Source organism: Heteronotia binoei, chromosome 5 (assembly GCF_032191835.1).
Source record: "Heteronotia binoei isolate CCM8104 ecotype False Entrance Well chromosome 5, APGP_CSIRO_Hbin_v1, whole genome shotgun sequence".
Classification (NCBI taxonomy): domain Eukaryota; kingdom Metazoa; phylum Chordata; class Lepidosauria; order Squamata; family Gekkonidae; genus Heteronotia; species Heteronotia binoei.
The window spans coordinates 111,997,304-112,010,283 of NC_083227.1; the positions used below are offsets into that span (position 1 = coordinate 111,997,304).

Sequence of the window (12,980 nt, forward strand, 5' to 3'; positions counted from 1 at the left end):
GTTAGCGATAGGAATGTATTAAGGTGTCACCTAAAACTTGTTCAGAATCTTACCTCTTTCTGTCAGAGAAATGCTGCTCAAGAGATTCTGAAAAACCATGCCCCTGAGAATGTAACATTCTATACTTCTTATACTTCCTGTATCCTATACTTCATACATCCTATACTTCATTCATAAGAGGCAGTATTTGTGAATTTTCTGCATTGTGCAGGGGGTTGGACTAGACCCTGGAGGTCCCTTCCAACTCTATGATTCTTATTTCCCCTTTAATTACCGGTAATTGTTGTTCAAGTAGCTTTGATTACAGTGCACTCTTTGCTCTCTTTTTTTGTAGGAAGGAGTTGGAGATACTCCAGATTCATATGCCTATGATGGGAACCGAGTACGCAAATGGAATGTAACTACAACCAACTATGGTAAAGTAAGTGCCTGCCCCCAAGGTTTTCCTGTTTTTGAAACAAACCTGATGCATGTTCTCTCTGACCTTGCCAAAATTATTTTAAGAGTTTCTGGCTAATCTGATAGACTCATGCTGGACAATTGTAATATGTTAATAAGGCCTTAGAATCATATTTGAAAGCAGAAATGATTCAAAACCACCAGACTGTGGAGTTGCTAAATTAGCCTAGCCACTTTGATGCATGGCTATCACATGGCAACTTGTCCTGCTTGCCATACATTGACCTTTGTTCCAGTTAATGTTATTTGAACATTTTCTTTGGTATGAATTGAACATGCCTGGACCTCCTTGGCATTTCTCTAGTCATAGCATTTTTAGTCTAGCTTTCTCCAGACGGGCTAAAGATGGGTTACAGTGTTATTTTAAACCAAAATGAAACAGTGATAAAAACAGAACAGTATCTGGAAACAAGCACAGAAACTCTAAGAAGACTTTCTCTACTTTAGCTCCAAAAACCAGTCACAAAAGGTTTCATAAGAATGGCTTCCTAAATGATTTAACTTTTTAAAGCCTCCAAAGGATCAATAATTTCATGGGCTTCCTGACAAAACAGGAACCATCCCTGAAAACTCTATAGGACACTCTTCTGGGGAGGGACGGTGGCTCAGTGGTAGAGCATCTGCTTGGTAAGCAGAAGGTCCCAGGTTCAGTCCCCGGCATCTCCAACTAAAAAATGTCCAGGCAAGTAGACGTGAAAAACGTCAGCTTGAGACCCTGGAGAGCCGCTGCCAGTCTGAGCAGACCATACTGACTTTGATGGACCGAGGGTCTGATTCAGTATAAGGCAGCTTCATATGTTCATTGACCAGGGCCGGATTAACAATTAGGCCAAGTGGGAATTGGCTTATGGGCCCTCACACCTTTAGGGGCTCTGGGCCAGCTTTCCCCCCAGTTTCCCCCCTGCTTGCAGCCCTCCCAGCCTGCACATACAACCAGCAACTGAGCCGCTCTTTGCCCGACTTGCCTGGTGTGGCCGCTACTGGTGTCGTCAAGTTTGCCTCTCTCTGCCTCTCCCCTGCAGCTTTGTCAAAGGGGCTTTTAAGAAGATGCCTGCAGGCTGCAGAGGGGGCCAGGGGCAGTGGGGCAGGCACGCAGACTCTTAAGATAATTTGCAAGGGGCCCCTGAGATTTCGACTGCCTAGGGGCCTCCACAGGCTTCTGAGCAGTCTGCAAATGGTATTTGCCTGGGTTCTTACAGTCCCATCCTAAGCAGAGCTGTACCCTTTTAAGTATGTTGAAATCAATGGGTTTATAAGGGTGTAACTGCTCAAGATTGCACTGCCAGGTTCTCATCAAACTATAGCCTTAGCTAACTCTAATTAGATAATAACATATTCATCATTAGTCAGCAATAAGTGATGTTCTTAAATTTTAGTAGGACTAGGCATATCTCATTGGATTGCATATTGTATTTTCAGCATTGCTGTATAAAACTGCTTCTCTGCTGTATAGATGTTTATTTGTAGATAAATACACATGTGCATCCCCCTCACAAGTATTAAAAAACACTTCATCTGTCAGATGAAATAAGTGCTGCCCTACATTTGTTTGGGTCTTTAAGATGGCACAGAACTCTTCACACTGAAAACTGAAAGCAGCTAGCCAAACAAAAACTCTGAAGTCCTGTAGCATGCAAATGTCAAACTCCAATGTTGCTTAATTCCAGTGCCCCCCTCAATTAATATTGTAATCATTTTGTAGAAAGTAGGATCAAAGGAAACAGTTTAATTCTGGCTCAGATATATTGGAAGGGTCCATTTTTGTGTATGTTACACCTTGCTCAAGGAAGAAGAACTATTTGTGACTTTAGGTGGGCTTCCAGTAAAACTTTCTCCAGAGCGCTTCTGATAGCAACCTCAGTAGGTGCGTGTTATTCTTGCAGCATGTAGGCTTGCACATCCACATCACACCCACATTCTTAGCTCCTTGCTGTGTGTGTCTGTAGCCCTCCTTATCACACAGCCCTCCTTGCTGTGTGTGTACACCCTCGCTGATTATATAAATGCTCCATGCTGATTGTTCACTTCTCATGACCACCCTATAGATCACAGTACCTTACTGAATGCTTGCATACCTAGCTCACTTCACAGTAGACTATGTCAAGTCACTTCCACCCAGGGCTGTAGTCAGCGGTGGGGCAGTAGGGGTGGTGCCTTCTGGTCACCCCTCCCCATTCCCCTGGAGGGCAAAGGCATCTGGGGCCACTGGTGTGGACCATGCAATTCCTCCCCAGCCCACTTCCTCTATGCCTCCCCTCTGATTCCCTTGCCTGCCAGCTGAGTAGAGAGGACATTTAAACTTTAAACCCACTCTCTCGAGTCATGCCACTGTGGCGGCATGATTTCTCCATTGGATACAATGGAGAAATCGTGCCATGCAACTCCCCTCTCTGCTCAGCTGGCAAGCGGGAGAAACAGGGGGGAGGGATGGGGCAGTGGCATGGCCTTCTTGTCCCCTCTAAGTCTTCTCCCTCTGTAGGGCAAGAGGCTCACCTCCCTTCTCTCCACCCTGCCTGGCAGCTGAGCAGAGAGAGGGCTTTAAAACCCCCCTCTCTTTTCAACTGGCTGGCAGGGGAAGAGAAGGGGCAGCCGAGTCTTGTCCCTGCTAGCAAACGGAGTAAAGGCTCACCCAGCTGGCCATGAGGTCAGCCTGCCATGTCACTTCCCTCACAGGGTTTTCTGAAAACTCAGTGAGGTGGGGAGGGGGTAGTGGCATGGTCTCCTTGTCCATGCAGGGTCTTCTCCCTGCTTACTAGCAAGGAGAAGACTCTGTGGGGCAAGAGGTTGCGTCTCCCTTCCCCCCCACCTGACAGCTAAGCAGAGAGGAGGTTTAAAAAACCTCTCTGTGCTCAGCTGACTGGCAGGGAGAAAGAAGGGGTGGCTGTGTGGCCTCTGTTGCTGGTGGCCGAATCTTGTCCTTGCTAGCAAGCAGAGAGAAGACTCGTTGGCTATCAGTGAGGTCAGCCTTCCATCTTCCTTCCCTCACCAGGTCTTCTGAAGACTCAGCAAGGGGTGGCAGCCGCAGGGCATGCAACCTGCAAGTGTTCATGGGGCTGGCCACTCTCCACCCAGCAGTCAGCTGGTGGAGGAAGTGGTGCCTGGGCAGGCGGGGGTGTGGGGCTGTGTGTCAGCCTCCCAGTGTACCTGGTTTCTCTCTGCCCTTCATGCTGCCCAAGGGGACCCAGCCTTTAAATCTATTCAAAAATAAATTTAATTAAATTAGTGGCAATGCTCCAGCGCCCCCCACCCTAGAAGAAAATTCCAGATATGCCCCTGCTTCCACCCCCATCCTGCTGTAATGTAGAGCTAAAGTTCTGCATGCTAAATAAGCAGAGGGATAGTAAGTTAAACTGGTAGATCAATGTGGCAGTTTTAATGTGGAGCTTTTCTTCTGAGATGTTAACAGTCCGTTTACTCCAGCCTTATCCATAGATGCTCAATTGCAATTTGAAGAATATAATTAGGGACTCACTGGCTGTGTTTGTAAGCAGCTGGGGAATTGTATTAACTGTTTGCTGCACAAATGGGTGTCGGTGAGGAAGGGGTTGTATGGCAAGGCAAAGAGGAAGGAGGGCTTGAAGTATCTGTTTAGTGGTCACGGAGCCAGAAGACAGTTACCTTCCTCAGAAGAACTAGATTCAAGTCTGGTAGCTGTTCTACTGCAGACCAATATGTCTACCCTCTGAAACAATCTTCCTTAGAAGACCTCTGTATGTATCAGTATCTTAGCAAAAATGGTAATATGTGCTACCAGTTCACTTCTAATATCCTTTTCTTCTTTCCACAGTCTTGGGCAGCCGGAGATATTGTCAGTTGTTTGATAGACTTGGATGAAGGAAACATTTCGTTTTGCTTGTAAGCTTCCTTAAAGATCTCTCTCATGTATCGTGCTAGACAATTGTAATCTTATGTGTTCCCTGCTGAGCATGTTCATTCAAGTTTCAAACCAAGCTCCACCAAAGGGGGAGAATCTTTGCCTTTGAGTTGTATCAAGTACACAAATCTTTTGGAACTCAGAATTTCTGAAAGGGATTTCTTTCTCTTCTTCAGGAATGGCGTGTCTCTGGGTGTGGCTTTTGAGAACATCTCCCGGGGCTCTGGCATGGCCTATTTCCCTGCCATCAGCTTGTCATTCAAGGAATCAGTTGCTTTTAACTTTGGCAGCCGCCCACTCCGATATCCTTTGACAGTGATTTTGGCCAAACTGTGGAAAGACTATTCCAAAAGTAATGTCAGAATCCAAAATGTCATATTCTTTTCCTTTGTTGTGCCTGCCTTATCGTTTGTTGACTCTCACTGAGAGAAAGTGTCATATAAACTATGCATGTTCAGTATTATCTCATTAATCCATGTAATGACCTTGTGATCTAGGCCTCATAGCCATGTTTCAAGGTTACATCTTCTTTTGGATTGTTTTTCTCTGCAATGATACTTTTTTTGTATTAATTTGTGAGGTAGGAAGCTTTTTTTGCTGAACCTCTTTTTCAAGTCTGGATGAATATGTTAAAAATGCTGTACTCTTAGATGAAGATTGGAGTAATAATGCAGGTCCAAGAATACTCGTCATTTTAAAAAATATCATTTAAAAACATCATTAAAGTGATAAGAAAGAGGTCTTCATTATGATACTATTGAGATCTCTTCCTTATTTCAGTGACTACTCAACAAGTACACTTTTTGCACAGTTCTGCTTTGGCAACTAGTTCCAACACGTACTATGCTTACACAGATGGTTCTGTAAGCATTCTCCAAGATCCTGTACCATATGAAATAACAGCAGGAAATGTGGCATGTTTTGGGGAGCTTGAGGTGTTAGATGGAATTGAGCATTGGCAGAAGAGAATAGCTTGGAAGTAGTCTCTTGAAGAAGTAAATTTGCTGTTCTGAAAGCTGGAATTTTTCCTTAGCAATTTCATACATATCCAGTGGAGGGATATCGGCCATTACAGGACAAACCCATTGCAGATCTGGTGAAAGCTCAGAAACTGCTGGGACATCTGAAAAATGTTATTCATATTGGAATAGATGTTTCGGTAAGATTGTATCTTCAGTTGTGTTTCTCAAGTGGGAACCCACAAGGACCTGCAGGAGGCATCTCGTTTCCCCCCTTCCCTAGTATTTTATTTATTATTTATTTATTACTTTAGATTTCTATCCCGCCCTCTTTGCAAGTGGACCCAGGGCGACTAACAGTCCGTTCAGACATCTCCAAATACAGTTTAAAAATGATAAAATACAATTAAAAACATTTTATGGTGCTGTTCATGTTTTATGGTGCCATTTTCTCTTTCCCATGTTCAGATGTATTTATTATTATTCACGCAGTGGGGACCAACACAGCTTACATTTATTCTTCTTACCTTTTTATCTGCACAGCAATCCTGTGAAATAGATTAGGCTGAAAGTGTGTGACTGGTCCAAAATCACTCAGCAAGGTAGGGGTTCAAACCTGGGGTCTCTCAGACCCTACTCTGAGGCTCTGACTGCCGTGCTACACTGGCTTTTGTAGGATGGCTGTTATGGAACATTAACAAACAGCCAGGCCGAACTGAGTCATGCTAGTCAGGTGGTATCAAGTCACCCAGAAGTTGCTTCCAGGCCGAGGGTTGCCAGCCTCCAGGTGGGATTTGGAGATCTCCCACAACTGAACTAAAGAGGTCTGTCCTCCTGGAGAAAATGACTGCTTTGGAGGGGAGACTCTATAGCATTATACTCTGCTGAGGCCTCCCCTCCCCAAACCCTGCTCTTTTCAGACCCCATCGTGAAATCTCCAGGAATTTCCCAGCCTGGAGCTGGCAACCCTAGGACTTGTAGCTCTGTACATAGACTTTAGGGAAAACTCCCCTACTTTCCTTTTTTGGGGCTGGATTTAAGATTTGGCAGACTTTGCTATTAGTATATAGATTAGATTTGTTCTACCCAGTTCTGATTGAGGGATTGATTGTATTAGGAGGAACAACAGCTTAATTTTTTTTTAATAAGTAGAAAGGATGGGGCTATGCATCTCAAGAGGTGGAGCTGTGGAGGTAGAAACACAGTGGATTCTCAATGACTGGGTTGCCTGGGAAAGGGTGCCAGTTTGGCCTCCATCTCGGTGGTGTCCCTGAGAACCTTTGCCCATTCATTCCCTTAGGAAAAATAAAGCGCTGAAGTTGTGGACGTGTGTGTTGAGAGCAAAGCCTGCTTTTCACTCCTGATGTTGGCTATCCCCCATCCCTAAGTGGTGCTATGTAAACAGAGATGCACCTAGTCCTCCTCACTGGCCTTGAAATATTCAGGCCCCCCCTCTATACGTATGCAAGTTGCCTGTCATAATGGTGATTTTGACAGTAAATAGTATATCTCCTAAAAAGCCAACTATGTGATTTGGGCTTTTATTTTTAGAGCTCTAGCCATCTGTCTATCTATCTGTCTTGCTGAGAATGTAAAAATGGTGGTGCTGATGCTGGAACTGCAAGTTGTCATTATCACTGGCTTGTCTGATAATGGTGTCTGTATTTCTTTGATCCGTGTTTATTTTTTGGGATCAGTATAGTATTCACACTATGTACCAAGCCAGTTTTAGAGTTTGAACCATACAGTACAAAGAGGGTGTAGGTTCATTCCTACAGAAGAGCATGTGTGCATATTTCCAGTATGATTGGCCTCACTCTTCATAATGACTCACATTTTGAGAAACTGAGTTTTGTTGTGGGCTTTGATACGTGAGTGATTAAAAGGGGCAAGAAAGAAAGGTGGTCTAGTGAGATGTTACTGGAGACACGTAGCTTGTGCCAACCCACTTCTTTCCCATGTGTATCCTATGTAATCCTAAGAAAAGTGACACATCATTGTATTCAGTATCCTGCCCCCCCCCCCCGCCCCCAACAGCAGACAGTGAACTAAAATGGGGGTAGGGAAATCCTGACCATGATGATGTCTTGTCACGCATTCTTTTGCTAGGTATTTCTTGGAATTCATGTGGTTGTGTCAGCAGCCGTTCATTTCCCATCATATCTAGAAAATAACAAATCTGGTTTGGGATGGAGAAGCAAATTGCAAGTGGTCAATTGGCTTTACTGTGGGAGTGTTACAGGACAATTCTTTGCTGAGTTACTTCATTCTAAGTGAACTGAAATCAGTTGGCTTAGACTGCAGTAACTCTGTGCGGGACTGCACTGTTAGTATCCTTTCTGCTGACTTCGAATGTATTACTGAATTTGAGATGCATTACTGAATTTCTGTCCTTACTTTAGATTAATTTATAAAATTCCCAGAAATAAAATTTGCTGTTAAATTTGTTACCATTATCCTGTGCTTGATATTTCAGGAAGGGAAGCTTGTGGAGAGGGACCCTGCCATGTGGCAACTTCATGGGGAACCCACAGTGCTGATCACCTTGGCACACATTTTTAATAATTTTTCCCCCCTCATGGTAAGTTTCCTCATGTTTACTTTACTCTTATGCTCTGCCACCTCCTATGGCAGTTAGTCTCAGGAGGGGATAAACATGCGCTCCTCAAGGAATTCACAGCCTTCCTAAAGGTTGCGTCCATGCTGACCATTTTCTTTTCAAGACTAAGAACAGCAAACGTCTTGATTTTGTCCTTCCTCGTTCTAGAAGGTTCCTGCACGGTTCATTTTGCATGTGAAGTCTACATCACACAATACTAGATAGATATTGAGGGTATTCAGTGAAGCTGGTGGACAGTAGATTCAGGATGGGCAAAAGGATATACTTCTTTACTCAGCAAGTGATTGAAATGTGGAATTCACTGCCTGATGATGTAGTGATGACCACAGGTGCATAGACAGCTTTAGAAAGGGATTAGACAGATTCATGGAGGACAGGTCTATCAGTGGCTACTAGCCATGGTGACTAAAGGGAACCTCCACATTCAGGTACAGTAAACTTCTGGATACTAGTGCTAGGGCACAGCATCAAGGGAAGCCCTCATCCTCTGTACCCTTCTGTTGGCCCTCCACAGTAACTGATTGGCCACTGTGTCAGACAGGGTGCTGGATTAGATGGACCACTGTTCTGATCCAGCCCTTACTATGTTTTTATGTTCAAAGAACACCACAGGAATTTTTTGTGGCTAAGTGCCCTGCAAGCAGATACTTGTGTGTCTGTGCTCACAGGTGAGGAAGATATTTTGCTGCTGCTTCATATGGCTGGCTGCAGCCTATGCTTTTTGGTCCACCACCAGCTTGGGAAGGACTGTAAATCCCTCCCTACCAGTGTATCTACTTGCGAGAATGGATTACAACCTGGTCTCTCTTCCCCATCAGCAAGATCACTTGGGAGAAAGGGCTACAATCTGCCATGCACAGTACTGAGCTTCAGCCCTTCTCCTTGTGAGGAAAGTCCCAAGTGGGGAAGGGAGGACTGTTCCTCACAATGTCTGCCTGGACAGTCTAAGGAACACTGCAGGAAAAGTGGTTGCCTCTTCAAGGAAGAATGTTTTCAGAAACAAAACTGAAAGTGTAGCCTTAATGCAAGATACCATTGGGATTAGTGGCAGGCTACATCAGCAGTTCCTGGACACATTCTAGGAAAAACAGCTGCTGTAGATACTTTCTAAAGCTGCAGCATTGGTGGTGCTGTTTTTGTATCATGAGTTGCCTTGTTAGTCTCTGCTGCAACTTAGTAGCAAATGTACTGCTGATTTGAGAACTTTTCCTCTGCAGTGCAAAGTGTACTTAGTGGAAGACGTGCTCATGAACTTCCTACTTGGCATCCTAGAAGGGGGAGGGTCTGTGGAAGCACATCCTCTTATTCAGCAGTTATTGGATCTCATGTGGCTTCTCATGGAGGTAAGAATCTCTCTTCTTGTGGTCTTCCTGGGAGGTAGTTGGCACCTATATCTTCAAGACAAAGTTTTTCTTCCTCCTCAGGATTATGAAGTACAGGAATGCCTCAAACAGCTGCTGATGTCCCTGCTCAGGGCTTACCGTTTCTCTCCCATAGTTCCTGACTTAAGCTTACAGGTAAGTATCCTTTTATGGCACACCAGTGCAACCACAAGAGCAAAGGGTATATAAGGAGAGAAGCTGCTCTGTTTGGATGGCTAGAGGTTTACAAACATTGGGAATCTTAAATATCCTTTCTTGACAGCTTTTGATCACTTATCTTGATTGAGTTTTTCTTTTCCTGTCTATCTAGATTCACTACCTCCGTCTCACTATTGCTGTCCTGAAGCATGAAAAATCCAGGAAGTACCTGCTTCAAAATGTCCTGTATCCTTCTAGTACTGATGTTTTCACCATCAAAATCCTTTGATGAAGCAAAGTCAGGTTGCCAACAGCTTCAGGTGCAAGTGCTGCGGAATTATGACATTATAGCAGAAATTGGCCACTTTGCTTTTATTAGGTCCTTGTTGCTGCCATTTCTCATTAGTTCTTTACACTGATATTGGAAGGAAAATCCTCTCTTCAGTTTGGAACTTCTAGGGTGTCCTGTTCCTTGTACTTGAAAATTGTCTTCAGATGCTCTCTCCTTATATTGGAAGGGAGGCTGAGAAATAATTGGAAAATGTTTAATCTCCACTGAGGGACAGAGAAAGTTCTACTTTCCTAATGAATTTTGTTAATGCCTTATTTTGTAAATCAGCACCCCCTAGGCACTGGCTGTTTTTACCACAGCAAATTAGAGACTTACTTAGCTGGACTTCAGTGAAGGTTAATCTCTCCAGCTTCATCCCACCCATTTCCCTTCAGACATAAGATTTTACCACCAGGCTTATTGTTACAGGGTGTATCGGTCTGGCAGCCTGGAGTTTGTTCAAATTCACAATCCTCTCCTCCTTTCAACCACTGTGAGATCAGGAAAGAAACTCTGGAAATAGTATTTTCTGGGGATAACTTCCTGCTGGGCAGGCTCTCCCTGCTTCTCTTCTATACTTTGATAAAAGCATGAGTCAAGTTTTAGGCTTGCCTGTTGTCGCAAAGACTAAATAACTCCAATTTCAGAAAAAAGGAAGTTATATATTTAAGTATATCATTGGTTACAATGATAAAAGTATACAATGGTACAGCAAAAGTTATGACATCTGAGCAAAGGAAAAATCAAATATGCAAAAATGCAGTCCTCCTTCCTAGGTTTAAAACTTATCCCTATGATATCAAAGAAATAGGCAGAAATCTTATTGGTTCCAGCTTTTTTGTTCAGGCTCTGTTCATACCAGTTTTACCTTCCTTCTCTCATTTGTCTTCAAACCATGTGCTTCCTTCTCTCATTTGTCTTCAAACATGTCTTCAAACCATGAGCCCAGGGGTCGTTTTGTAGAAAAATAGGTGGTGGAGCTCATCCAGGGATTGTTATGCAGCTGTACCTACTATTCAATGAACAAAGTGGGAAGGAGTAGGTGGAACTCTCAGAAAGGTTCAGGAGCTCCCGCTGAATCTGAGGCCTGCATGCACCTATATGTGTCTCCCTCAATTGTCCCCAAGCAGTTCTTCCCGACCTCCAGAAAGATTATCTGCCACCTTTTTCCCACAAGCCCCCTATAAATCCCTCCCATTGGAGATACACCATGCAGAGAAGGAAAATTCTAGATATTTCTAGTAAGTTTAAAGACTCAGGAGGGCCCCACTGCCCTCTAGCTTTAGTTAGGATGCATATCAACTGGAACTAGAAATCTGTTGATTGTTTATGGTAAGAAATACATTCATCAGCTATTGTTGAAATCTGCAATCTGATAAAGAAAGGTTACTACGTATAGTCAGAGAAGATGGCTATCTTTTTTATTTTCAAAATTGCCTGCGCATTCGATTTAACAAAAAATGCATTTTTGGTTAAATTTTATAGATTAAGTAACTAGGCTCAATAACTCCCAAATACTTGTTTAATGTAGTTGGCCTGAAAATTAATGTGGAGAAACTTGTCAGGACTTGTTCTAGCAGAGGGAATCCCAAATATATTTGGGCTAGTAGAATGAAAAGCTAACTAACTTTCTCTGAAGTTCTGATGTCCAGAACCAGCAATAAGGAGCTACTGATATTTACCAATATCTTTGTGAAAACACTTAGGGTCATAATGCTGTTTTAAACAATCTGGTTTTGAAGCCTGAGTGTATGGTTTGTACTTTATTAATGTTATATGTCTCATGAGGGGTAGATGCAGAGAGATGGCTGTTGCAGTGTTTCTTGTGTACTGTTGGAAGAACTTTCACAGTTGCTCACCTATTTCAATTCCACCAGATATTCTGCTTGTCATGTGTTTACTTCTTCAGAGTACTATACAGATTCAAGACCTGGTCTTTGAGAAAACATAAGTGTCATGGTCACATGTTTGGAGAGTTAATCTTAACTTATTGAGGGGCTGCTCTTTGTGACTCCAGTACTACAGGTGCATCTATTTGAGTTGCCACACAACTCCCTTAACTCAGTGCAGATTTGACGTACTACGCTCAGTTGTGTTTTTCTACATCAAGAGTCCTTTGCGAGTGGAAGAAGCTGGCTTACAAGAGCTCATTCCCACCACTTGGTGGCCAAACCGTTTCAACAAGGAGGTGAGAAATATTATATCTGCAGCTGGTGGATTTGACTGGCCTAAGTGCTGTGCTGGTTGCCTTGCTAAATTGTATTGTGCACAAAATGCATTTCAGTGAATGTATTTCAAACTCATCTATTTCCAACTAGTGTTATTAACTCTGTCCTTGAATGGAGAAAGGCCGTCATTCAGTGGTAGAGCACCCGCATTACATGCAGATTGTAGGTTCTATCCTCAGCATCTCCAGTTAAAAGGATCAGGTGGTAATGTGAAAGGCCTGTGCTTGACTGGCCCTTGGGAGCCATTGCCAGGCATAGTAGGCAGTACTCACCTTGACAAATGAACACACGTGAAGCTCCCTTATACTGAATCAGACCATTGGTTAATCAAGGTTAGTTTTGTCTACTCAGACTGGCAGCGGCTGTCCAGATGCTGAGATGGAGGTCATTCACATCACCTGTTGCCTGATCCTTTTAACTTGATGTACCAGGGTTAGGACCAGTGTTCCCTCTAAGCTGAGTTATCGTGAGCTAGCTCACAGATTTTTATCCTCCAGCTCACACATTTTTGTCTTAGCTCAGGAAGGATGACCCTAGAGCACACTAATTTGTGCAGTAGCTCACAACTTTAAGGCCAGTAGCTCACAAAGTAGAATTTTTTGCTCACAATACTTTGCAGCTTAGAGGGAACATTGGTTAGGACCTCCATGCTGAGCAGATACCCTACCATTGAGCCACAGCCCCATGCCAGATCAAGGGCCTGACATAATATAGGACACCTTCATGTGTTCAACTGTGTAACTGTCTGTAAATTTGGTGTAGTGGTTAAAAGTGTGGCCTCTAATCTTAGAGAACTGGGTTTGCTTCCCCACTCCTCCACATGCAGCTGCTGTTCTTTCAGAGCTGTTCTCTCAAGAGCAGTTCTCAAAAGAGCTCTGTCAGCCCTGCCTACCTCACAGGGTGTCTGTTATGGGGAGGGGAAGGGAAAGGAGATTGTAAGCCACTCTGAGACTCCAAGTGAAGGGCGGGATATACATCCAATTTCTTCT

At 43.7% G+C, this 12,980-nt stretch overlaps 1 protein-coding gene across 1 annotated transcript in view; it reads left to right on the forward strand.

Moving 5' to 3' along the window:
* Positions 1 to 12,980, forward strand: part of RNF123 (ring finger protein 123) — a 154,554-nt gene that overhangs the window by 20,363 nt on the left and 121,211 nt on the right. Inside the window, exons 8-16 of the mRNA XM_060240086.1 lie at positions 335 to 421; positions 4,247 to 4,314; positions 4,510 to 4,648; positions 5,391 to 5,492; positions 7,769 to 7,873; positions 9,130 to 9,255; positions 9,337 to 9,429; positions 9,605 to 9,678; positions 11,834 to 11,951. Coding sequence (XP_060096069.1) covers positions 335 to 421; positions 4,247 to 4,314; positions 4,510 to 4,648; positions 5,391 to 5,492; positions 7,769 to 7,873; positions 9,130 to 9,255; positions 9,337 to 9,429; positions 9,605 to 9,678; positions 11,834 to 11,951 — 912 coding nt within the window. The remainder of the gene's footprint in view (positions 1 to 334; positions 422 to 4,246; positions 4,315 to 4,509; positions 4,649 to 5,390; positions 5,493 to 7,768; positions 7,874 to 9,129; positions 9,256 to 9,336; positions 9,430 to 9,604; positions 9,679 to 11,833; positions 11,952 to 12,980) is intronic.